At 45.8% G+C, this 25540-nt stretch overlaps 1 protein-coding gene across 1 annotated transcript in view; it reads right to left on the bottom strand.

Annotated features, from left to right (window-relative positions):
* The window catches only part of MFAP5 (microfibril associated protein 5), a 215524-nt gene extending 196836 nt beyond the window's left edge, over positions 1-18688 (bottom strand). Inside the window, exons 1-3 of the mRNA XM_085619919.1 lie at positions 18557-18688; positions 16133-16192; positions 12507-12551 (exon numbers count right to left, since the gene is read on the bottom strand). Coding sequence (XP_085476045.1) covers positions 12507-12551; positions 16133-16190 — 103 coding nt within the window. The 5' untranslated portion in view covers positions 16191-16192; positions 18557-18688. The remainder of the gene's footprint in view (positions 1-12506; positions 12552-16132; positions 16193-18556) is intronic.
* Positions 18689-25540: the final 6852 nt, after the last annotated feature.

Genomic DNA, 25540 nt, shown 5'->3' on the forward strand with positions numbered 1-25540 from the left:
TGGGGCAGAGTCACCACAAGTCAGGTACAACTTACATTTGATTGACATTGCTTCAGCCTACACTGACCTGCTGTAAAATATAGCCTGGTGAGATAACTGCTGCTCTAGAGATCTATATTTTTTTTCCAGGAGCCAAATATGTTGTTATGTTCATCTGCTTGCTACAGAGGGCTGCAAATACCCCAACCCGCAGTACTGTGAAACTGAAATGATCCAATATAGCCTGCCATGTCAGAGAGGGCTGCTATAACAGAATATGTATCTTTCAAAAATGGTTTAATATCTAGATACCCGGCCAGGGTCAGCACGCGGAGAATCCATCCCCTGGGACAAAATATTGTGAAACCCATAGTCAGGGTATCTCGTTTTCACACTTGCTGGAGTTGTAAAATGTTTACAACACAGAGTTTGCCACTAATTTCTCAAAATGTCTTGATGAATATGCTCCAAATTCTCTATAAAGTTATTCTAAATTAGTGGTAAGTTAAATTAAAACTTCATAAACGAAGTTGCTTGGAATTAGGAAATTCCACACTTTACGAAGCAGATGACGTTTCCTAAATTGATGTGAGGTGAGGTTTATCCTTTCTGGCCTTCCAGATGTGATGAATTCTTGATGCAGAATGTCCCAGGTAGGACATCCTCAAAAGTTTTGAGGCTGGACATCCACCAAATGAGATAAGAGGTGTGGGAGGGATGGCTCTGAGGTGAGGCCTACTTATTTTTTTTTTTAAATAACTTGATTAGTTTTGCATTGGAGAAAGCTTGAACAATTTTGAAAATGCACAAAATTGCAAGTCACATTGTAAACCCTTCTATTTGTAATTCCATCAAATTGATAGGATTTGAAGTTGGACTGTGGAAAGTTGATTTAGCTTGCTTTAATATCTACCTTTAAAAAATTCACGTATTCCTTCACACAGAATCACATGGTGTGCACCAGAATACCAATCGCAGAATATCAAAGTCACAGAATACTGAGGACAGAATATCGTATCCAAAATATTAACAGGTAAGTATAGATTTTCGGTGCCTTACTCGACATACATGCACCTACACGGTATATATATGTTCAAGGTATGGAGATTTGGAGATAGGAATAGTAAATCTATATGTCCTATATATGCACTTACCTTTAAATATTTTGTCACCGAGATTCCTGTACCGTAATATTCTGGGTTCAATATTTCGTAGAACACCCTGTGTTTGGGAAATGATGCACCTATAGAGCACAGCTTTAAAGTGTGATTATAGATGAGGGCCATGATCCCCCTAAAAAGATATTTTTGGCTACGGACCTGAACTTAACATGTCATGAGTGATGTAATATGTGAGGACATACGTGGTGCTTGGCAGGTTACAAGTTACTGTTAGCTCAGTAAACTACGGTGAATTTCTATGGTGCTGTTTTTAAACTGTAGTTTACACCTTATTTCATCACCTAACTATAACTTCACTTTACCCTTTGTTTTTTTTTAAGTGATTAATTTCTAAGATTTTTTTTTAACCTAAGCTGAAATCTTCTTGCCATACCTAGCTATAAAGTCACTTTAACCTATGCTTGTTCAGTGAATTTTTTTAATGCATAGTAAGATCTTAATATCATATCTAACTAGAAGGTCACTTTAAACTTTGTTTTTGTCATTGAATTTATTGGGTTTTTGATCATATTCACCCAACTTTCTCACGGGGCTCAGCTTTTGGCCATGGACAGCATGGAGTTGGCCACATGACCTGGCTACACCCAACCTCCCCACCCCATGCAGGTGCTCAACCCTATTCGAAAAAAAGAGAGAATACTATTTTTTCTGCTGCTTTACAAATATTCTTTGGTTTTGACATTTTTACAGCTGTCAATTACTGCTTTATGTAAAAAAAATTATATTGTTTTAAAGTGTGTTTTGTTTTTACTATTTATTCCCGATTTATATAGGTTTGTAAATTATTTTATTATTATTTTACACTTTTTAAACATATTTTCTTACTTCTTTTAATGTTTACACAGGTCTTTGTGTTCTGATTGCAGATGCTGATCCATGGCTGATCTATATAATCTATATATTCTTTTATTCACTTCACCACATGCCCTAACTTTATGGCAGTGCCTGCAGTACATGCTGCTGAAATGCTACATATTGTCATTCTTTTCTTCCTCTTCTTGTAACAGAACTTCTCACAGAGCAGTTGGTTCTCTTTTAACCGAGCACTTGTTCTGCATCTCTACATGCACTATGCTGTTTGGGTGCATAGTCTTCAGGCTCTTTCACATTCCATTGGCTCCCATTGAATACTGTCCACTCTTCCTTCTATGCAGCACCTTCTGGCACAATGTGCACGTAGGTTTCTGCTCACTTATTTCTTACCAGCTGAAAGTTTAAAGAACTGCCACTCCATTGATTCCTTCACTGGCCTTGCTTCATGTGATGCTGCAGAAATGATTGGGAGAACACTCATGTCATCGTCTTCAGAAGGTATACCTTGCATAGGCCTGGTGGATGATGTACTTGGTGTTTGCAGTTCTCTAGTTTTGTCTGAGGCCAATGTTGCCACAAAATCTCAGTACTCATAGAACCAATGAGCGAGTCCTGTAGGAATCCTGTGTGGTTTTACTTCCAGGTCTGGTGCCAACTGGAGTACCTCAGGGCCCTAAACTTCCACACACAAAAAAGTTGTGTTCATTTGGGGTGTTTGGGGGTAGTTTTATTTTAAGTTTGAGTGTAGACTTTTCCTTACAGGCCCCAATAGGAAAGGTGTCTTGAAGGTTGTAATGAAATGTCGACGTTCTTAGGTGCTGCAGTAGTGTGGTATTATGTGAGGTCATAAGCAGTGCACTCGGGGGCTTGATGTTTTACTTCGCTCAGGTAACTATAACTGCCAAATTTCACTGGTTTTTGCATGAATGAAATCTGAGCCTAACTATAACGTCCCGGTAACCTTTGTTTTTTTCTGTGAATTTCTAAGGTTTTTTTTAATGTTATTTGCCAACTATAACGTCCATTTACCCGTTAGTTTTCTTTAGTGAATTTCTATTTTTTTATGTTATTTAATAACTATAGCGTTCTTGTAACCTTTGGGGTTTTTTTGTGGATTTTCAAGGTTTTTTTAAATGTTATTTCCTAACTGTAACCTGTAACATTTGAGAGTGAATGAGTGCATGAGTGTCTTCGTGGGTGTGTGAGTGAGTGTACAAGTGTCTCAATGGGTGTGTGTGTGGGTGCATGAGTGTCTGAGTGGGTCTGGGAGTGGCTACATGCGTGTCTCACTGGGTATGTGTGTGGGTGTGAGCATCTGAGTGAGTCTGTGTGTGGGTGCATGAATGTCATGAATGTCTGAATGGGTCTGTGAGAGGGTGCAGGAGTCTCTGAGTGGGTCTGTAAGTGGGTGCATTAGTCTCTGAGTGGATTTGTGAGTGGATGCATAAGTCTATGAGTCTGAGTGGATGTGTGAGTATGTGAGTGGGTGTGTGTCAGAGTGGGTGAGTGATTGTCTGATTGGGTCTGTGAGTGGTTGCATAAATCTCTGAGTGGGTCTGTGAGTGGGTGTGTCAGTGTCTGACTGGGCCTGTGAGTGGGTGCATGAGTATCTGAGTGGATCAGCGAGTGTGTGTGTGAGTGTCAGTGGGTCTGTGAGTGGGGGTGTGAGTTCCTGCTTGGGTCTTTGAGTGGTTGCATGAGTATCTGAGTGGGTCTGTGAGTGGGTGCATAAGTTTCTGCATGGATATATGAGTGGATGCATGAGTGTCTGAGTGGGTCTATGAGTGAGTGTGATGTATTGTTTGCAGTGGCATTCGCAAATTTATTGCAACATCTCACAGAGCCATGCTGAGCACCACAACCCATTCGCGAGCATTGCACAAGGGAAAAAATGTTTCTCGGCATTTTAAAAGCATAAGGTGTCACATAAACACCCCTATATTCCAGGCATGGGGTCAGAGTACCTCTACCCTGACCCCTCATACCACTTTTGTTCTTCAATTTCAGCCCAGGGACAGTGTGCCATTACTTGAAAGGGCAGCTGCAACTTTCTGCTCAGGTTGCAGCCAGCAAATTTCGGCATTCCTGTTGGCGCGTGCATTCACAATTCATCACAAAGTAGTTGCAAATAAGTCATGAGCCTAGATATACAAATTTGGATTTCCTTTAATATCTCAAAAACTACTGAACAGATTTATACCAAATAACAACAAGCATTTGCAATGCAATAGGTCTCGCATTTGCGAGAGTTAGAGATATTGACGTTGTAAATGAAAATGTCTTTTTCACATGTGTTTTGGTTTGGAGTGGAGTGGATGTATGTGGTGTGGAGTGGAATTATGTGGGTTTTATTGGAATTGTTAGTAGTGGAATTGTGTGGGGTGGAATAGATATGGTGTGTAGTGTACTTGTTTAGTGGAATTATGTATCATGGTGAACAGTTGGGGTGAGAGATGGACAGAATGCATAGAAAGGAAGATAGAGGGGGATAGGTAGTTTGTGCATGAAGTAGTGTATGAAGTCCAGACAGAAGAGCAGAGTGTGTGAGAAGGTGAGAAAGAAGGGGAGAACAGGTCACAGGCACATACAGCGTGGGTTTGAGGGATGTAAATGTTGAAAACGCACAGGATAGAAACTGTGCTTGAAGAGCTGAAGTGAACCAATATGAGAGAAGCGGGAAGAGTGTGTGAGAGAGCGAGAGAAATGTGTGATAGAGTACAAGAGAGAGTGGGAGAGGGACGAGTCGGAGGGAAAATGAGAAGGGGGAGGCGAGAGGTACGCAAAGAGGTACAGGAAGGTAGTATGTGTGAGCTGGGGGGTACAAAGAGGAGAGAGGGAGTGTGAGGGTGAGATGAGAGGAGGCAGTGTAATTGTGAGAAGAGATGGGGTAGTGGGACAGTGAGGGAGAGGTCAGAGTGGCAGTGGGAGTGTGGGGGAGATATAGGTTTGGTGGAAGTGTGAGGTAGAGATGGGTTATATTGGAATTGTTTGTTGTGGAATTTTGTATTGTAGAATTGTGTGGTGTGGAGTTGTGTAGTGGAAATATGTGGTATGACGTGTTTTTTAAATTATGTGATTAGTAATTAAATGGCATTAACTGTTGTTGGAAATATGTGGAGTGTGATTGTGTGGTATGGAGTTATGTGTAATGGTGTTGTGGAGTGGCATGTTGTGGATTTGAATTATGTGGTGTGCTGTTTAATTTCCACAATATGCCACAAAATTTGTGTTGTGTTTTGGAGGATTATTACGTATTCTGAATGATGCAGAAGGCATGAGTCAACCTGCATTCCGAGTACCTTATTGAATTTAGGGGGCAACAAAAAAGGCAAATAAGCAACTCAGAAACTGACAGATGTTGCAATGATAAAACTCAATCAACCAGACTTTCAGGTGGGCCACTGTTAATGCATTAGGACAGGCGTAACGGATTTGCCTGCAGCCCCAGTGGTGAGAGAGGGCCATGCGCTTCCTATTCCCAAGGGGGCCCTTTTGCTCTCAACTTGTGTTCGCTGTATGCAGTGTGACGAACAGACACTGTACCTTAAACACTCTGATGTGTAGTGTGCAGAGCGCTGACTTGCAGAACTTCTCAATGCTTGAACGCTTAATAAACAAGAGTTAGAGCTATTGGTCTTGTAAATTACAATGTTTTTTACCCATGTGTTTTGCTTTGGAGTGATGAGGATGTATTTGGTTTGGAGGGAAATTATGTAGGTTGGATTGGAACTGTTAGTTTTGGAATTGTGTGGCGTGGAATAGTGATGTGTGGAGTGGATTTGTGGAGTGGAATTATGTGGCTTGGTGTGCAGTGTAATTATGTGCATAGTAATGATGTGGTATTGAGTGCGGAGTGTAATTATTTGGATTGGTATTGTGTTTTGGTATGTAGTCGAGTTTAAATATGTGATGTGCTGCTGAATTTTGTAACATGATGTGGAATTCTGTGGTGTGGTTTGGATATATGAGGTGTGCTGTGTTGTTGAGTTGAATTATGAGGTTTGTTGTTGAATTATGTGGTATGGAATGGAAATGTGTGGAGTTGTATTGTGTGGTATGGAACTGTGTGGCTTTGAGCACAATTATGCTGATTGGAATTATGTGACATGGTGTGGAGTGTATTTATATGGACTGTTGCTATGTGACAGAGTGGTTTTACGTGGGGTGCATTTATGTGGTACTGATTAGAATGAAATTATTTTACACTGAGTAGTAGAATGTGTAGTGTAATTATGTTGGTTGGTGTTGAATTGTGCGGCAGTGAATTGTGTGGTGAGGAATTATGTGGTGTCGTATGTCACACTAAACATCCAGGTATGCCACAAGGTACCCAGGCGAGTGGAGCAAGTCTGTTTATTTTGCATCTTCTTCAGACTGCTCAGACAGGATTCACATTATTGAAGATTACTGATTTGCCCAAGATTAAACAATGTAGTCAAGTTAGAGGTTCAGGATTAAAACCCAAGTCTACTGGCTCCACAGTCAAACAATTTAGGCTCCAGATCTTTAACCTTTTCGGTGCGTCGGACGGCCCCCGGGCCGTCCGAACTGGGCACACGTCATTTTTTTTTCCGCACCACCGCAGAATGTCCGCAGCGGCGAAGCGGTTAAGAAAATCGATGGTATACATGGCTTATGTGTGAACCTATATTGTTATGTAGTGGCTGCTATTTTAGCATATTATTTGAAAACTTTTATTTATATTTCCAAGATGGCCGATTGGTACTTAACATCAACAAAAAATTTTAAGTTTGCAAATTGCCACATAAATGTGCTTTTGTAAGAAGCCTCCGAAAAGCTTGTAGAGGATTCCAGAGCCAAGGAAAAAACAAGCGTTAGAACTATTGGCGCTGTAAATGACAATGTCTTTACCAATGAGTTATGGAGTGGAGTAGGAGTATGTAGTGTGGAGTGGAATTATGTGGGTTGTATTGGAATTGTTAGTTGTGGAATTGTGTGGGTGCACCCTAGTTCAACAGTCTTTACTCTAGCACAGTGGGCATACAATGTCTGCACCCTTTGCGCTGCCGCGAGCTTTGACAGACAACAGTGGTTAGAATAATAAAGTTAAAAAAAGATAGACACTACGGGTTCTTTTGGCAATCCTTCTTGAACATATTCTAATCATGAGGACAGTGCTTTGCCTGCGCTCTTAACCTACCGTGGAAAGAAAAACATGTGAACGTGTGTTACTTAAGGCCTGTGCCACAACCGAACCGGTGGGCATTGAATCTTGACTGCAGAACGGAGCAGGGGGATGAATGTAGAACACTGCAACTACTCTATCTCCTTTGTAACGTTTGCTGCGAAACGAGCCATGGCAAATGATAACCAGTGCATTAAACTTATGAGTTCTGCCTGGCTTGTTGAGACACAGCTGGTGGTTAATGCACCTACTGCCGAAACAAATGTGTCATATGTGTGACTCTCAGCAGCATTGGATGGCTGGGCCTCTCATTCTTCTGATCAACATATTAACTACCCTTGGCTTGGTTAACCTGCAACTGGCCAGCCTTGAGACTACAGCATGAAATGCAAACCAAGTTAAATTATTATGTAATGTATACTCTGCAAATATTTAGGTTTCCCCAACGTAAGTCACAACCGAACTACAGTGAAAAGGTCAATAAATTAGATTTGAGCCAAAAAACGTAGGAGAAAGTTTACACGAAGAACAAGAAGCACAAAATTAACAAAATAAAACACAAACAAGTGAAGAAAATGTACATGGCTTCACATCTGCCAGAGTTTCACAACCATTTCATAATCAACGGATAAGCCTCCACAAACAGAAATTGCTAACACGTGGGTAGAATAGATAATGATCAGCTCAGTCCCCAGGTAGGAGAGAGGATATGGTGTTAAGGCCAAAGCTGAATTGAGTTCCAGTCTTGGCGTCAGCTCAACATCCCTCAAGTCTCGTCAAATCACTTAGGGGCATATTATCAAGCACGGCGTTAAAATTATCGCCGCTTTAGCGGCAGAAAACTACAGCTAAAGCGGCGATAATGGGCTTGATAATATGCCGCAGAGAATTCCCATAGAAGCCCATGTTAAGGTGTCAACATGGACTTCTATGGGAATTCTTTGCGGCAAATTATCAAGCCCATTATCGCCGCTTTAGCGGCAGTTAAAGCGGCGAAAATTTTAACGCAGTTTCTTGATAATATGCCCCTTATTTCGCCAATACCTCCAACTAGAACGAGTCGTTTACTCATGGTGAGCCAGGTAAGTAGGAGAAAGTAAGACAACTACTTTAAGGTGGTCTAAAGAGTAAGGGGTTGCCTGTAAAAACATGACACTTGAAGAGACTTGCCCCTGTTTGTCTGACCGCATGGACATGATGCTCAGTCGACTCTCCACTGGCTTCACTAATGCAGGCCTCTGGTGCATTCAATGACATTCTGCCATATCGGGCTGTCAGGCACAATGAGCACCTAACTACTATTAGAACATTGGAATGTTGGAAGCTCCATTGAAAACAATGGAGTGCTCCGGGCTTATAACGGCTGGTATAAGCCCGGAGCTCCAACATTCCAATGTTGGCTGTGAACAAAGGCTTCAGGGAGCCTGAGGTGATTTGAATCCCCCGCACTCCCTGAAAGCTTTGTTTTATTTGTTAGAACATTCTGCCCTCTAGTGGCAGAATGTTCTAATAACCTTATAGCCCTTCTTAGCAGGGCTATACCGGCTATTAAAGCCCTGCTGCTTAGTTAAAGTTCCTCGCCTTCGGCTTGGGCCTTTAACGATGCAGCGGGCCTTTAATAGCTGGTATAGCCCGCTACGGCGGGCTATAAGGCTATATTGTAATCACCGGGGCACTCAAGCACTCAAAGGAGGCGACAATCTTTAGATTGCAGAAGAGAGGGCAAAGGCATTTCATTGTCAGCATCACAATGAATCTTCTTTATCCAAACAATTGCGAATTTACACGGCCACTGACATTGGAAAATGAAGGAAAGTCCGTAAAATGGGTAGTTGAAAAGCAAATTACCTGGGACTCCGCCTTCCATAAACAAATACATTGGTGCTCAGTAGTTTTGTGTGTAAGTTTGTTTTTTCTGAGTTAAATGAATACGAATACTAAACAAAGGCCTTTCCGGGTGGTTTTATATCCAGTGGACAGTATTCCCTGTAAGCTGCTCATAAATGAATAGTTTTTTGGTAGACATGCGCTCTCGTGCAAGAGCAGAATTGTGAAATATGGTACTTGACATGATCCGCAAAGAAGCAGGTTCTGCTCTTCCCACTTTTCAATACAGAAAACAAACTAGAATTCCCTGATCGTAAAAGTTACAACAAATATTTTTTTCTTGAAAGCCGGCAAAATGTAAAGTCATTCATGTTTTTACAATGCACGGTGTCGCTTCTTTTCGGTATAATGGGAAATGGCGTTTATAGTATGTACATTATAATCGCAGTTGACGAGAGTTTATAGTACCCTGCCATTTAGTGGTCGCATAGACAGCGAATCGCCAAATCATGGAGTTTGCGATTGCTAAATGGACTTTATGGCCAATAAATAGGGTGCATTAAAAACAAGAGTGGAAGCACGAACACTGCTGGAGGACAACGGATCACTCGCCTTGTCCCGGGCACCCAAACACCCATAGCCCTGCAACGCCAACTCCCAGTGCACAAAGCATATCAAGGCGTCCTGTGGCAGCTTCATCTCATGGGCCACAGGGGCGAAGAGCAGCTGCAGCCAGGCAGCCATGTTGAGAGCAAAGATAAGACACGAGTCAGCCGCGAATTCACCGTTTCGTAGTTCTAAAGACCGCACTGTAATACATTACAACTGGCGCTGCTCAGCTGGCTCGGTGAACCTTGACCCGGGCAGCTATGGTAGTAAAAGACTGACATCCTGCTACCGCAGCATGCGCAGACTCCGGACCCTACAGCGTAGTGAAACAGAGTCTTCCCACATGCACACTCAGACCTGATGGCGCTGATTCGAGAGAACAGTCAGCATCCACTGTGATCCTCTGCAGATAATACCGCCCGTGACTGCCAAAAGGTGTCAGTGGCACTAACGGGAGTGGGTGGTGTGACGCCACTTGCTGAAATACAGCAACACAGGGTAGGCACCACCCCTGGATTCATTTGGCTGGCTCTACACTCAGTGGTACGAGCAGGATGGCCATATGAAATGGTTATTAGTACCACCTCTCGGGAAGCCGCAGCGGGTCTCAGTTGTAAAGAAATCAATGCAGTCAGCTGAGCCCGAACCGCTGCAGAAGACGGTGCCCATGGGGAGACGAGGCTGCTAATGTTTAAAGACACCTTTTTAACACGGGCTGACTGAATGAGGCAGTACGATTCCTTTCCAGCTTCCACACACACACACAGAAGGATTAAGGGACGCACATCCTTCCCAGCCTTCTAGCCATGTAAAGATGCGGCCGCCATGGTTAAAACCGGCATCATGCGAGCGCTGTGTGGTGCTGGAAAATGTGCCTGCTCACCCGCAAGTTTTTGAAGCGGCTTAGAGCCCGAGGCGGTTCCTTTATAGCTCGCCCCTGGTGCCCGGTGCTTAATAGAAGAGTCTGAGCCTTCTTTCCTCAGCATGGCACCCGTTGAGCTTTTTGAAACTGGAAGCATGGCGGCCGTGACACGGGCGTTGTGCTAATACGTGCTTTACGTTCTGCTGCTCTGCTTGTGAAATACGGTGCTTGACTTACAGAAATCGTTAACTGCTATACGCCGAACAAAGGAGCAATCTGTCACATGAGAAGGACATCAGAGGATATGCGCACGGAAAGAGTTCAATTGGATATACAGCCTGCATATCATTATCATCCCCGCGGACGAAAACAGTAGTAAGGCGCTGCTGCTTCCGGACTAAACGGAAGTCACCATCGCATCAACAGCCAATAAAAAAAATCTAACAAATACAATGACAAACTTTAACTAATGGCAAGCAGCAACAGAAATAACACGGAGTTTCACCTAACATACTAATTACTTGATGCCTCGTAGAGGAAGCGCATGCGCTGCCTTATGCGAGACCTAAAAAAGGTGTGCTTTCTGGATCAAGAGCTACCTTTCTGCCAAATTTGGTGTAATCTCGTCCAGCGGTTCAGGCTGTAGTCATATTAAAATCCCCAATGGGAATTACTATGGGAAAAGCCCTCGCATCAACAGCCCAGCATACAACAAGGGATAATTGACCTGAGGAACGCCCACTGGGGGCGCTTTGCGTGCCAATAAAAGATCGTAATATTGAAGTGAAGGTGAGGTGTCAGTGTGGTGTTTTAAGCGAGTCCATGAAGAAGAGGTGGACATGCCTTGAAACGCGTCGGCAACATGGCAGAATTTTTGTCATGCGGCTTTAACAAAGACCAGAAGGTCAGAACGCTTCAGCCGTTCTAATAAACTTCTGTTGGATTACCTTTTTGGAGTCTGGTCCCCGACTTATGCTGCTGCGCAATTGCGTTTAGAATTTATTGTGGGTCTTGCACCCATTGCACCAGCACTGACCCTGCCAGGTGGACGAAGTTGGAAGAACTGCAGGACTGCAGTTGTATGGATACATACATATATATATAGAGATATAGATATACACACTCACATATACAAAATTAGATCTACACATTACAATCATACAACACGGCTTTTGCAATGAAAGACAGTTGGACAAATTAATTTATATGGCATGGTGCAGTGTCTGTTTTTTTCAGTGTCGCCTCCTCGCTCATTCAGCGGCTGTACTGGTGGGGTACAAGGGGGGAAGTACAAATAAAGTTCAGGCATGCCCCCATCAGGCCGCCCACTAGAAAGGCAGCTGACCTACAGTTGTTCTAGCACTGTTACAGCACACCCTCTTCTTTACATTTGCCGTCACACAACAAAACCTGTGCTTAATTTGTAAAAAAAAAAAAAAAGAAAATAGGAGGCCTACCCAGCACTGCTAAATTCCAGGGTTGCTGATATGTGGGTTGATTTGATTTCACACTGGGCCTATTTCTTCCAGGACCATACACTTCCTGTCTCTTTATCTCACTCTTGCAGTTTCTTTCTCATCCCTGTTTCTTCCTTTTTCATAGTTGTCCTATCTTTCTACATCTTCTTTTCTGCTTCTTTCTGCCATGCACTTGCTTGCTCAGGGTCAAACTCTGATGATGAAAAATAAGTTGCAATTCCCAAAAGTGAGTTCCAGGGGCCACGAGCTGCAACCACCGGCACAAATTGAGCAATGCACAAAATACGTCATCACACAAAGTGCACACAAGTGTCAAGTCAGGCACTTCCTTTAATGGGGGGTTGGGTCACTAACCAAGAGTGCCATGAGCACGTACACTTGGAGAATCATTGGTACAAGGGCTATTTTAAAAGTAGCCAGGTGAAAAGTAGAACATTTCTCCGTCTCCATCTTGACTAGGGAAAGGTGGCTTGTTTGTGCTCTTTGCATAAATCAGAAGGAAAGTTACTCCCTGGAGGGTAAGCAGATGATAAGAAAATGAAAGAGCTGGGAGAAAGGCGTTGGCTGAAATGCAGCCTCGAAGGCCATTTCATAAACACACCAACACTTACCAAGCTGTCCTTGCTGCTGGGCACTGACCCCCACATTGCGCCAGGCTGGAGAAGGAAAGGAGAGAGGAAGGTTATGATTGCAGGGGCTGAAGCATGGTGGACAAAGTGACCTCATCTTCAGCCATGCAGCAGAGTCGGCAGCAGCCGCAGGTGGGAGCAGGAGTAGGGATGAAGAGGGCGGCTGCAGGAGATGGGAAGAGAGAAGCGTGCAGAGGGAGTAAGCAAGGTGAGCATGGAGAAGGTGGGTGGTGCTAGAGGGGACCTGTACAGGAGGAAATGGTGTTGAGTTTAGGCAGGAAGGGATATGTGGGAAGGAGAAAAGTGGTTATGAAGGAGCAAGGAAGGCGGTATTGGGAAGGCGAGGAGGGAGCAAGAGGGCATCCCAAGGAGGCAAAGATCTAGAGAGTGTGGAGGACAGAGTGCAGCGTAGAGGACTGGGGGAAGCTAGATGGAGGACTAAATGTAGAGATTAGGGGAAGTGTGGTTACCTGAGACTGCGAGACGTGGTTAGAGAGGTGCAAGGAAGGTGATTGTGAGAAGGCGGAGGGGATAGATGGGAGCAGGATGAGAAAAATATATAGAGTTAGTGGGTAAGGAGGTGTGGGGGCAAAGGGAAGCTAAAGGGGGAAAGGGTAACTTAGGGATTGGAAGAAAAGAGGTTATCTGAGAAGATGAGAAGTAGCTAGGGGGAAGCTATGATGGTGGGCATGAGAAGGTGGAGGGGATAGACGCGAGCTAGAGTACGGACACATGGAGAGATTGTCGATGAAAGGCTCTCTGAGGAAAGAGTAAAGTGTAGGGGCCTAGGGATCCTATGGAGAGGAAAACATGTAGAGATTGGGGAAAGAGGGTTTACCTGAGAAACAGAGAAGTGGCTTGGGAGAAGCAAGGAAGGTGTGGTTGGGAAGGCAGAGAGAGATAAAGGGGAGCTGGCAGGGAGAAGGAGGTGCTGAGTTTGTGGAGGAGGGGATATCTGAGAAGGTTTGGGAGGAGATAAAAGGAGCTGAAGAGGAACTAGAGCTGTGGAGATTGGGGATGAGGGTCTATCTGAGGGGCCAGGAAGGTGTAGGGGATTAGGAGATGCTTGGGAGAGAAAGAAATGTAAAGGTTATGAGGAAGGGTTATCTCAGAAGGAGAGAGTAAGATACAGGTTCAGGAAGGGAGTGGGGAAGATCAAGGGCCGTGTGGACACTGGAGAGGGTTCTGAGCTAGAGAGAAGGAAGATGGTTGGGTGGGTGGATCTGATGCAAAAGGTACAACGTAAACGTTGGAGTGGAGACATAAGGGAATGTTGGCAAGTGGAAGGGATTCTGAGATGGTGGAGAATGTGGGGTAATGGTGGGGAACACGGTACATTTGTGGAAGAGCTAGATAACTTCTCAGCTGCAGAGGAAGGGGTAGCATCTGTGTTCACGATCACTCAAGAACAAAGGAATGAGAGGGAAGCCACAGAACAGGGAGGGAGGAATGGAAACAAGTTGGGGGTTTGAGGATGAGGGCCTTGGAAGATGGATTTATGTGAGCAATGATGAAGAGCAGCTGAGGAGATGAAAGGAGTAATGCGTTGGAGGGTGGTTGAGTCAATGGGTGGAGCAGAGACAGGGAGGTGGCTAGTAAGCATAAGATGTGCACTGGGAAGGAGAGAAGGAGCTGGGGTAAAATGTTAGGTTGTTGAGGGTGGAGGGAGTTGTAGGGGAGGAGGCGTATATTTGGGAGGAAGGAGGAAACTGGGGATTCATGAGAGAGCTGGCAACTAGGAAGCAGGGAGCAGAATGTGAGGGAAGTGGTGCAGCAGAGACAGGTAAGGAAGGAAATAAACAAGTGTGGAAAAAATTAGATTTGGCAAGTTTAGGGTTGGTAAAGTGTAAGATAACGAGTAAATGAGGATAAAGAACAGCTGGATGTGAGGATGGGCTGAGGATTAAGCTGGGAAGCTGGGAAAATATGACATTTTTCAATCCACCACAATTCGCCTCATCAAAAAGCAACAATTCCCCCACCTCATCTCTCAAGCACACCTCCCGCCGCCACATGCAAATATAAAGACAACCACGCAATTTCCTCACAGACCTAAAACCCCCTGAAAGCCATCAGCAATGGCAAAAGCTAATAAATCTCCAACAACCCTCAAACCAAAATATACTAAAAGTCAAAAGCAGCCATAGGAATATTCCAGTAAAACAAAAAAAGAACTCCCCAGTCCCAAAAAACCTTTAATGAACACCACCGAAATAAGATACCCAATAAAAGGCCAATAAACTTGCACTGTACTTAAAAAAAATACCAACTACCATTCAAACCCCAGCAGCCTTTGAGATAGCTTGGCAGTTCGGGTTGGACTGTTCCCATGAGGCACTGGGTCAAGGCTGATTTGCATATAGCTGGGTCTGAACTGAGGTGGCGAAGTGAGCTAAAGAACGATGATGGATTCAACCCAGATCTGTGACTGGGGGTGAGTGTCTGAAAAGTTTCAGCGCTCCCTCCATCATCTCCTTGCGTTTGCTTTAAACTAGCTCCAGCAAATTCACGAGCCACAGGAAAATGCACTGATTCCCAAACCTACCGAGAGCAATAAAAAGTCCAAAAGATAACAATCGAGGTGTGGGAGTTTAGTAAAAAAAATAAAAATCCAAAATCAAACAACTTTCAGCCACCCCTCGTCCAAAATAAATGTCCTATAAAACATTAACCACAAAGTAAATGTACAACTTCACTAAACTATCGTAAAATATGTTCCAATGTCTACACTGTTTGGGGAAAAATGTAAGTAATGCTTCTATGCACCTATTAAATGTCTAAACCTCAGAACAAACCTGCAGCAGAGTACTCTTACCGAAAAAAGTATGAAGCCCAAAGCCCACTCGCAACTGGAAAACACCCAACACGTCTCAATCAATGCAGCGGCACTAGGACTCCGAACAAACATACCCTTTCAAAGAGGAGTGTGGAGAATCTCTCAATACACCCACACCCCAAAGAACCCCTCGATGAAGCTTTACAAGCCCCAACAGACCTGCAGCAAACCTTAAATAGAAACCCGAACAAACACAGGAAAGCTCCTGAGGTCCATCGAAATCCACCCAATCATAAAAAACACTTATTCCTTCACGAGCAAAATGTAGAAACCCACCAGTTTACCTACACCCTAGCATATTCCCAACACCTCTCACCACCATACACAAAAACATCCAACAATTCAGAGCTAACGCCCAACCATGGCAATTCCGGCACGCACACACGCGCGCGCACACACACACACACTGCTCCCCGTTTCCCGTCCTCTCAAATACAAAATATCAGTTGCAAGGACTATATGGTGGTGGATTTTTCAGACACCGCCTCGATCCCTCCTCCCATCCTCGTCTCCATAGTAACCGTTTCTGCTGCAGCATCCAAGGGGCTATCCCTACAAATACAGGGTGGGGGCTGGGCGCCGGACTGATGACATTGTAATATCGTATGACCAGCCATCAGCAGAATGCAACATCCGCTGTCGCAGCACTCTCCCCTCCCTCTCCCGTCTCCTCCACCACACCTCTCCCGTAAGTAATCAGGGCCTGGTCCAAGCTGCACATCTGCAGGATCCATCCCCTCGTATCCATGGCAACAGATAAAGGATGACTCACCAGGGAGGGAGGCGGTGAGGATGCAGAGCAGCAGGGCTGGGCGGAGAGCCATCATCATCTCTAGAAGGAGAGGAGGACACATCAGATCAGAGAGTCGAGAGGGCTGGGGCCGGTGTAATAGGGGTCACCCAGAGGTCAAGGATAGTGAGCACAAACCTGGGGGGGGGGGATAACGACAGCGAGGACAAATAAGGCACTGGGGTCCACCCCCTGGCCAGGGTTCAAGTAGCTGAGAAAGTTCGGGGGACATATGCCTGGGATTTGGGAAGCAGAGGGTGAAAGAAACACGGGTGGAGCCAAGGTGGCCGGTGAGACTGGGGCGAGGGAGGGGGGGGGGCAAAGGAGACAGCTATCAATTTAAGGGCAAGGGCGGGGAGGAATCGGAACTAATCGGGGTTTAACCCCTGGGGCCAGGGTTTTAGGAGGCGGAGGAAGCATGCAGCATGTCATGGGGCTGGGGCAGCAGAGGGGCAAGAAACCAGTGGGTGTAAAACCTTGAGGCCGGGGAAGCATGGGTCAGAGAAAGCGAATGTCCTCATCTAGTGCTGGAGAAGCCAGGGCAGGGCTAGTGTAGTAAACACGGGGGCTGAGGAAACACGGGTCCAAGAAAAAAGGGCTGTAACACGTGGAGGCAGGAATGGGAAAGGACAGTGGGGGGTTATAACGGCAGAAATGCAGGCTGAGACCCACCTTCCACATCGCACTCCTTTCATTTCTTCTGGTATTTCTTCATCCTTTCTTTACTCCTGTCTTTCTTTTTCTGGTTCCATCCTTCCCCACATCCACCCGTTGGCTGCTTCTTCTTCATATCTTTTTATTCCTTCCGTCCTTCTTCAATCTTCAGCTTCCCCCATCCCTGCTTTTTACCATCCCCCCCCCTTCCCACCTTGTTCACTGCCATCCACCCTTCCCTACTATTTTCCCCTTCCTTTCACTTCTCTCATTCCTCTTTCTTTAATGCCTTATTTCATTCTTCTTTTTTTCCACTCTCGCTTTGTTTCTAGCTTCCTTCATTCCCCCTTTCTTTTCTCCCCATCCCTCCTTGCACTTCTTCTTGTATTCCTTCAGTCCTTACATCCTCCTTTCTACCTCTTCTACAGCTCCTAACTTCCAGCCCTTTTCTTTAACTTCTTACTTCCCTTCCTCCCTCTGTCCCTGCCTCTCATCCTTCCTAGTTCCCTTCCGATCGCCCTTACCTTCCTTCCTTTATTCATTCATTCATCCTCTCACTCCTATCGCCCTTCTTCCACCTCTTTCTAAGTTCCATCCTTCCTCCTTCCCTCCTACTATTTCATTACACTCCCCCGTTGTTCTCCCTCTCACTTCCTTCCTGCTTTCATACATTCCTTCCTGCCTCCCTCCTATACATTAATTCATTCATTCTGTGCTTCCTTTTTCTCCTTCTTTCTTTCCATTCCTCCTTCTCTCCTTTTTTCACTCCCTCCCCAGTAACCGCACTCCTTTCCCTTCTCCTTCCTTACCCTTCTTCCTTGCTTCCTTACCTCCTCCCTTCCCGTTTCCCTGCCCCGCCTCCCGTGCCTTCCTCCTCTCATCCATTCAGTCATCCTCTCCATCCTTCTTCCCTTTCTCTATCACATGCTTTCATTCTTCTTCCATCCTATCTTTCTTTCACTTCTTCCTTCCTCTAATGTACTTCCTTCCTTCCTTGATTTCCTCCGTCCTTCCTCACTTTCTTCTTTACTCCCTTTCCCTGCCTTACCTCCCTCCCTTTCCTTTGCTCCATCCCCTTCCTTCCTTCCTCTGATGTACTTCCTTCCTTCCTTGATTTCATCCTTCCTTCCTCCGTCCCTTTCTTCTTTACTCCCGCTCCCTTCCCGCCTTCCCTCTCCTTTACTCCCTCTCCCTTCCCTCCCTCCCTTTCCTTTGCTCCATCCCCTTCCTTCCTCTAATGTACTTCCTTCCTTCCTTGATTTCCTCCTTCCTTCCTCCCTTTCTTCTTTACTCCCTTTCCCTGCCTTACCTCCCTCCCTTTCCTTTGCTCCATCCCCTTCCTTCCTTCCTCTGATGTACTTCCTTCCTTCCTTGATTTCCTCCTTCCTTCCTCCCTTTCTTCTTTACTCCCTTTCCCTGCCTTCCCTCCCTCCCTCCCTTTCCTTTGCTCCATCCCCTTCCTTCCTTCCTCTGATGTACTTCCTTCCTTCCTTGATTTCATGCTTCCTTCCTCCGTCCTTTTCTTCTTTACTCCCTCTCCCTTCCCGCCTTCCCTCTCCTTTGCTCCATCTCCTTCCTTCCTCCCTCCTTTCCTTCCTTCATTTGCTTCCCTTTTTTGCTCCCCTTGCACAGCCCAGTATTCGAATCCATCTAAGCAAACATCTCTACTTGCCCGCAGCCGTCTTCGGGCCGCGCCCCTGCACCACCAATGCAGCATGATGCACCCATGCCTTTAAGAAAACGCAAACTCACGTTTATTTCCAGAACCTTCTCTGTCCGTTCAGCGTGACTCTCCTCCTCGTCTGTCTCTCTGCCTCTCTCCAGGATTGCTCTCTATCTGATCATTCGAAGCAGTCTCAGCCGCTCCCAGGTCTTGGAAACAATGTATAATTTGAAAAAAATGTATAACTATATATGGGTGGGACGGCGTCTGATTGGAACTCTCGAGCCCGGGGAACACATTAAAAGTCGAGTTTTTGGCTAAAAACTCCAGACATTGCTTCATTCCCCTGCCGAAGGGCTGTGCCGCCGCACAAGGCCCGAAAACATTCTGGGGAACGCCCGCTGCAGCGCTGCGCTTTGTACTGACGACGCCAAGATGGCCCCAAAACTACAAAATACAAGGGCAGCCTGGCGCCCCGCCCCAGGGTCAGAAGGCTTTAGGAAAATTCATGTGTTGTATTAAACATGCGCAGCTTTTACTTTAATGCCTTACCAGTCTTGCAGAAAGTATCGCCTCCAAGGACATTTTCTGTGACACTCTGGAAAATCTGGAATCTGAACGCCAGACAATGTCCGGAAGATCTCGAATCTCTGCTGGATACACCCTGTCCACAGGGATAGTGACTTAAAAGCTGCACTAACGTTTGGGCAGGGTTTAAGCAAGATTTTACGATGTTTCATATGTGGGAAGGGTTCTTGTCAACGCTGCAGACTACAGGAAAAGAGGTAAGGAGTTATTCCAAAAGTGTAAGTTCTGCGAATAAAAAGAATAAAAGGTGCACACCTTTTATTCACCATGAACAAAGTGGAGTTCTATTCCCTCGTTCCGCACTGCAACGCAGTACGTCTTAACATCATACACAGCCACCTGCGCAGCGTGGTGGGATCCTTTCTGTGGCTCCTCTCTCATATGCGCTACGTTTGGTGGAAAAATAGGCTGCAAATCACCCCACTGCTAGTTACCTCTCTTACACTCAATCCAGAGCTTTTCCACACTCAAGACAAGCTCAATCCCTTCTCCTCAAACATCCACCTTGAATTGGCAGAATTGAATGAGCCAATGCTTTTCTGGAAGAAGCGCCACAAGAATTAGGAACTCCCTCCCTCCGACTCTCCACCTGACCACAGGTCATGATACCTTTAAAAAAGATCTCAAAACTCTTCTCTTTGAAAGACACTTGGGTTAACGCCTCCTTCCACTCACTGAAGGTTCTTCCTGCATGAACTTTTGTCAAACTTCACGTTGTACAGCGTCCCTCTGATTGCTCGTTTTGGCGACATTTCATTCCCCCTTCGCTTCATCTTCGTGCTATCCATGTTGTGATTGACATGTGATGATTCTATTGTAAAGCGCTTTGTACAGCGTCCTTCCTTTTTACTCACCCACATTCGTTGCATCTTTGTGTTGTCCACGTTGTGATTGATATGTGTCGGTTCTTCTGTAAAGCTCTCTGACGCCTCCGGGTCAAATCCGAAATTATGTTACATGACCTGGGAGCTAGATCCCTCTCTCACAGCAGCAAGCCCACTTTGAGGCCCCTCGTTGAAATATAGGACCATCGTGTGGTAGTCTATGTTTGTGCCCCAAGCCTGCTACCTACAGTTGCTTTGAGTACACATTTGCCCCTCCGTCCATCCGAGACGAGGCTTGATTGAAAACTTCTCTTAGCTCAGATAACAGTCTTGCTTTTTTGTCTCACTCAGGGGTGTCCATTGTAGTCCAAGAAGGGCAGGGTCCAAGCAAGATATCAAGAACATTCTCACATGATAAAGTAACCTATAATGAATTGAAATGGGAATAATGTACACAGTCACTGAACTTAAACATGTAAATGATTTATTGGTAGCCACAACTGCCAATTCCTCTTAAGGTCCTATGCACTGCTGGATCTATGCTTCCAAGTCTTTCATGTTGTATCCCAGCCTTAGGAACTCATTCTGTTCTGTTGATGTTTCCAATAGATACATTTGTCAGCCCATGGAACACTCCCTTGGATCACAGCGCCTGTGGGGACATTTGGTGAGTCTAGCCGACCGGGAAACATCTCCAAGAACTAGATGTGCCTGGAGTCTATCTCTTCATAAAACACTCCATGTATTCCACTTTCTGATGAGTCTGTAGAGCCCTGAAATATCTCATGAGCCCAGGGTAAGTGTGAGGTGACGTCAACCCAAACTCATCCAAGCTAACAGAAAGAGCTTTGGGAGCTCTGAGCACATGGGCCTGCACACGTGCTCTCCCTCTGTAGACGCCAAGTTCTTCAGAGGTGATAGGGCTTCCTCTCTTGTCCGCCCATGGACCTGCACAGAACATAAAAAGTAACGTCCCCATGGAATAATTCAATATCTAATTGCATGATGAGTCCTTGAGACGATGAACTGCTTCCCTTGTCCTGTTGCCTGGTGGCATGGTGACGTATCTCCGTGTCAGATGAGCTCCTAGGTCCATGAAATATTCTGGGATCTCAATGCCTGGTGAAACCCAAGATAACGGAAATATCCCTTTCTTGCTGCGGCACGAATCCCTGGGACTGTGGAATATTCCCTGGCTCGCATTGCTTTTGAAGTCTATCTATTCCCTGAATCCCAATATCAGACAAGTCCATCCATCGATCCATTGGTCTTCTTCGCTTGATGAATTAATCTGATCAGTCAGCATTCTCCTAACATCACCATCGGATCTTATTCCCAAATCCTCGCGTTGCTTACAGTCAAACTCCAAATCTTTATTCCTCATCCTTACTCTATGAGGTTGCAGCGCCTTACAATAGAGGAACCCTGCTGCCCAAAATAAACTACCTGCCCCAATAGATTTGCCATTGTAGAGGGTGCTACATTTTAGCCAGGGCCTCTGGAGCTGAGACACAGCATATCAAAGCAGGCGGGAGGGCCATGAAGACTGAAGGAATAAAGGGAGAACCAGAGGAATGAAGAAGGCCTCCTCGCCTTCCTCCACACCTCAGTTGATTACTGTACAGGGATATACCAGTCATCTTGAGCCTTGTCTAACAGAAAACAGCAATCGGGAGCGGGTACGGTGCCATGCATCTATTTTAATGCAAACTCAGATAGCATTTTTTAAGTTTGCTCAAGCAATGAGAGTCCTAGGGTGCTCCTCGCTCTCTCACTTCTAGCCTGAAAAGAGTGGAACATGATTGTGGTGCTTCCCATGTTGGGGCTCCACAAAGAGCCTAAGGGGGCATCTCCTTTGCCTCAGTGGAGGAGGTGGCCATACTTCGGGTTGGCCTTTCCTAAATACCACTGTGGATAGCTCTGTCTGCTGTAGTGCATCTTAATGAAAGACCCCTACCTGCCCAGGTACCTAAAGTGAACAAAGAAAGGTTCTGCCCCTTGTTTTTGAGAAATAATTAATTACAATGCCTAAAGTTCTTTGAGTGTCACAGACATATAGGACATTTCCCAAAAATGCAAGAGATATCCAAGAGACGCAAGTGGGACTCCTCACCAATACATTGATCTGCATAAAGGGCAGGAAATGGAATTTCTCCATCTGGATGAAAGCATGGTACCAATTTAGGAAGAGATCATGGACACAGCCTCCGAATCAAATGATGTGGAAAGACTCATAGGCACGCAAGCTTGTGAAAAATGTAGGCCAGGTCCCGTGGCTGCTGGACATTGTTATTGTCAGTGGAAAAACAGGTGAAGGGAATTGCCAATAAAAGTTCAGCATGCAAACTTTGGCATGCTCAAATGCTTTTGACGCGATAATGGTATTGGTGGTAACAGAGATAGTAACAGTTCGTGTAGTAAAGTTTTTTTTTAATGATGGTGTTAGTAAAGACGATGGTGGTAACAGCAGACACTTGAGTCCTGGTAAAAAGTTTCCTAACAGATCACTACAGTAAACATACAAAAAATAGGAATGCTTTCTCTACTTCCGCATTCTAATGTCAGGTTTTTGTTTCCCGCTCCTTTTGTACTTGGCGACTTATCCGACTGAATTCCATCCCTGTGGATTAGGGTCTACCTGTGCAGTACATGGACACAGTGTCCTGAGGATGGTCTCAGGGATTGTAACCACTAAAGACCAAAACTGCAACGACTATTCCACATCAGCCCATTGTGGGAAACTGGCTCTATAGATACTATGCCAAAATGAGGTATAGTGTGTATAGAGTCCAGGTGACCCCAGAGGTGAAAGTTAGATAGAACCTTTCTCTCTATTTGTGGTAGAGTGGTCGAGCAGTAAGGCAGTATCAGAGGACAGTGGTAAGCATGTGATGTACACACTGAGTCAGCAAATGAATTCACACACTCAAGAACTGAACTCTAGGCCAATTGTGTTTGTATAAACATTTTACTGTTGTTTTATTTTTAGAACTAAGCAAGCCTGGCACAGGTAAGCATTTAATACTTTACAGTAATAAGTTGCTGATTGTAGAACAGTTTGAAAATGCAATAGGAATTGTACTTTGTTTGATTTAGGGGATGCAGTAGGTTGCAATACTTAGCAAATACAGTACATTGAAATGAATAGGCTTTTTCAGTAAATTACAGGTAAGTTACTTTTTACGTTACTTTTCTAACTCAGTGCTGGATACCTAGATTCAGCACTGGGACATTTCCTGCAAACAGGTAAGTAAATACGTTTTGGTTATTCGTGCGATTTTTAAAGGATATTTTTAGATTTAAAAACTCCACACTTACAAACTTTTTGAAAAGAAAATTGTCAATGTTATCCTATGGAGGAAAAACAGGTTATCGGTTCACAGGTAAGTTATCGACTGTGGGAGTTAAGGTTTTGGGGTTAGACTCAGGGGTTCCCAGGGTCAGTGATGCACTCTTGTTACACCCTCAGCGGCACTAGGGCGGCCGGGTGCAGAGTGTTGAGCAGCCGCGGCCCGTGGAGGGTGTTCCGTGGGGCGGAAAGGCGGGGCGGTGGAGGGGCAGGGTGGGGGCACTAAAAACCGGAATATGGATAATTGGAGGTAAGTAAACAATTAAATAAATAAAACGAATTTCGTAGCGCGCGCTGCATCGCAATCTGCGATGCAGGGCGCGCTACGAAATTCGTTTTATTTATTTAATTGTTTACTTACCTCCAATTATCCATATAGCGCGCGCTGCATCGCAATCTGCGATGCAGGGCGCGCTACGAAATTCGTTTTATTTATTTAATTGTTTACTTACCTCCAATTATCCATATTTCGGTTTTTAGTACCCCCCCACGCTGCCCCTCCCCCGCCCCACCTTTCCGCCCCACGGAACACCCTCCACGGGCCGCGGCTGGTGTTGAGATCCAATGTTATCCAATGGGGGACAGAGGGCCTCCGGTTGGTGGCTGCTGGCAAGCAGGCCACTGAGTTGTGGGAGCAAAGCTCCTAGGGTTTAGGTCAGGGCAAATGGGGAAACTAAGCAGCATAATAGGTGCACCCTCAGCGGCACTGAGGTGGCCGGGTGCAGGGTGCTCTTTCGAGGTCAGGTGCCCTGTTGTTTTCAATGGAGAACCTCCGGTTTGCAAAAGCACTGCAGGCAGGGAGACAAAGGACTTCTGGGTGCGACCACCACTTCGAGAGGTAAGTTGGGAAGTTAGGGGTTGGTTAGGCACTGTCATTTTGGGCACACAAGGCCGTGCGGCGTTCGGTGCAGGGGTGCCTTTTGGGGTCAGATCTTATTACCAGCTTCGGGTTGAGGTTAGGGGGGGCCTTCTGGATTTAGGCTGCAGGCGTCGGCTGGAGGCTTGAGGCAGGTCAAGGGTCGCCGGACCTCGGGTCAGGATCGCCGGGATGACCTCTTCATGGTGTTTTTCCACTCGAGCTGGGTCCGGGTTCAGGTGGTGCAGAGTGGGCTGGATTTGCGGTCTCCGGCTGCTGCCAGAGGCTGCAGTTGAACAAATCCAGTGTTCACGGGAGAAGCAGTCTTTGGAAGTGAAGGCAGGCAGGTCCTCCAGGGTTTTTGAGGTTGCTGGCTGCAGGACACACCGGGAGTTTGCAGGAGCAGGTTCGAGGGGAGACAGATCTGTAGGGCTGGGGCCAAGTCAGTGGGCGTCTCCCTCTTGTTAGCTGGCTGCATGGCTGTTTGGTCCTTCTTCTTCTTGTCGTTTCTGGATCTGAGGAAGCAAGGTTCAGGGTGCCCCCTAAATCCTAGATTTAGGGGCGTTACAGGTGGGTAAAGGGCAGGGACCAATGAGTCCCTACCCTGGGGTGGATACACCCCCTATTGTGCCACCCTCCCGTGGGAGGGGGGCAGGAGCCTGTCCCTGGTTGGTTGGGTCCCCCCATCCTCATGATGGCGGGACTAGGAGTTGTGCTTTACCTTGCCTCCCCCACTAGTTTTTCCAACCGGTTCCCCGCCCAAAGTGGGGGGTAGAACCAGTGGGGATCAGTTGCTGAAAGCAGCAAATGGTCTGGGGAGGCTTACAGAGGCGGCATGCCTTTGAAGCTTCCCCATCCTGAACCCTGCCCATCCTGGGGGAGGAAGCTTGGCACCTCGTCCCAGAATGTGCATTGTTAGGCCCCAGAGAGCAGCAGGCTCTCGACCTAGGGGTTCAGAAACATGTCTGGTGGTGGCAGCTGAAAGCAGCCACTCAGCCTGGACACTAGTGGTGGGTTAGTTTTCAGGGGGCATCTCTGAGATGCCCTTCTGTGTACATTTTTCATTAAATTCCACACTGGCATCAGTGTGGGTTTAATGTGCTGAGATGTTTGATACCAAACCTCTCAGTTTTCAGTGTAGCCATTATGGTGCTGTGGTGTTCGTAATGACAAGCTCCAAGCACCATATACTCTTAATGGCAGCACTGCACTTACAATGTTTAAGAATTGACTTAGACACTGTAGGGGTACAGGGCTCATGCACCTGTACTCTCACCACTGGCATGGGGCACCCAGCTAGAGGGGTGACTGATCTATGCCAGAGCAGTGGGTTGTAGGCATGGCACACAGGGATGTGTGCCATGTCGACTCTTCACTTTGTTCTGTGCCAAAACATGCAGCCTTCAAAGGCAGTGTATGTTTGTAAAGGTACAGGGCCTCTAAGGGTGGCACAATG

Source organism: Triturus cristatus, chromosome 7 (genome assembly GCF_964204655.1).
Source record: "Triturus cristatus chromosome 7, aTriCri1.1, whole genome shotgun sequence".
NCBI lineage: Eukaryota > Metazoa > Chordata > Amphibia > Caudata > Salamandridae > Triturus > Triturus cristatus.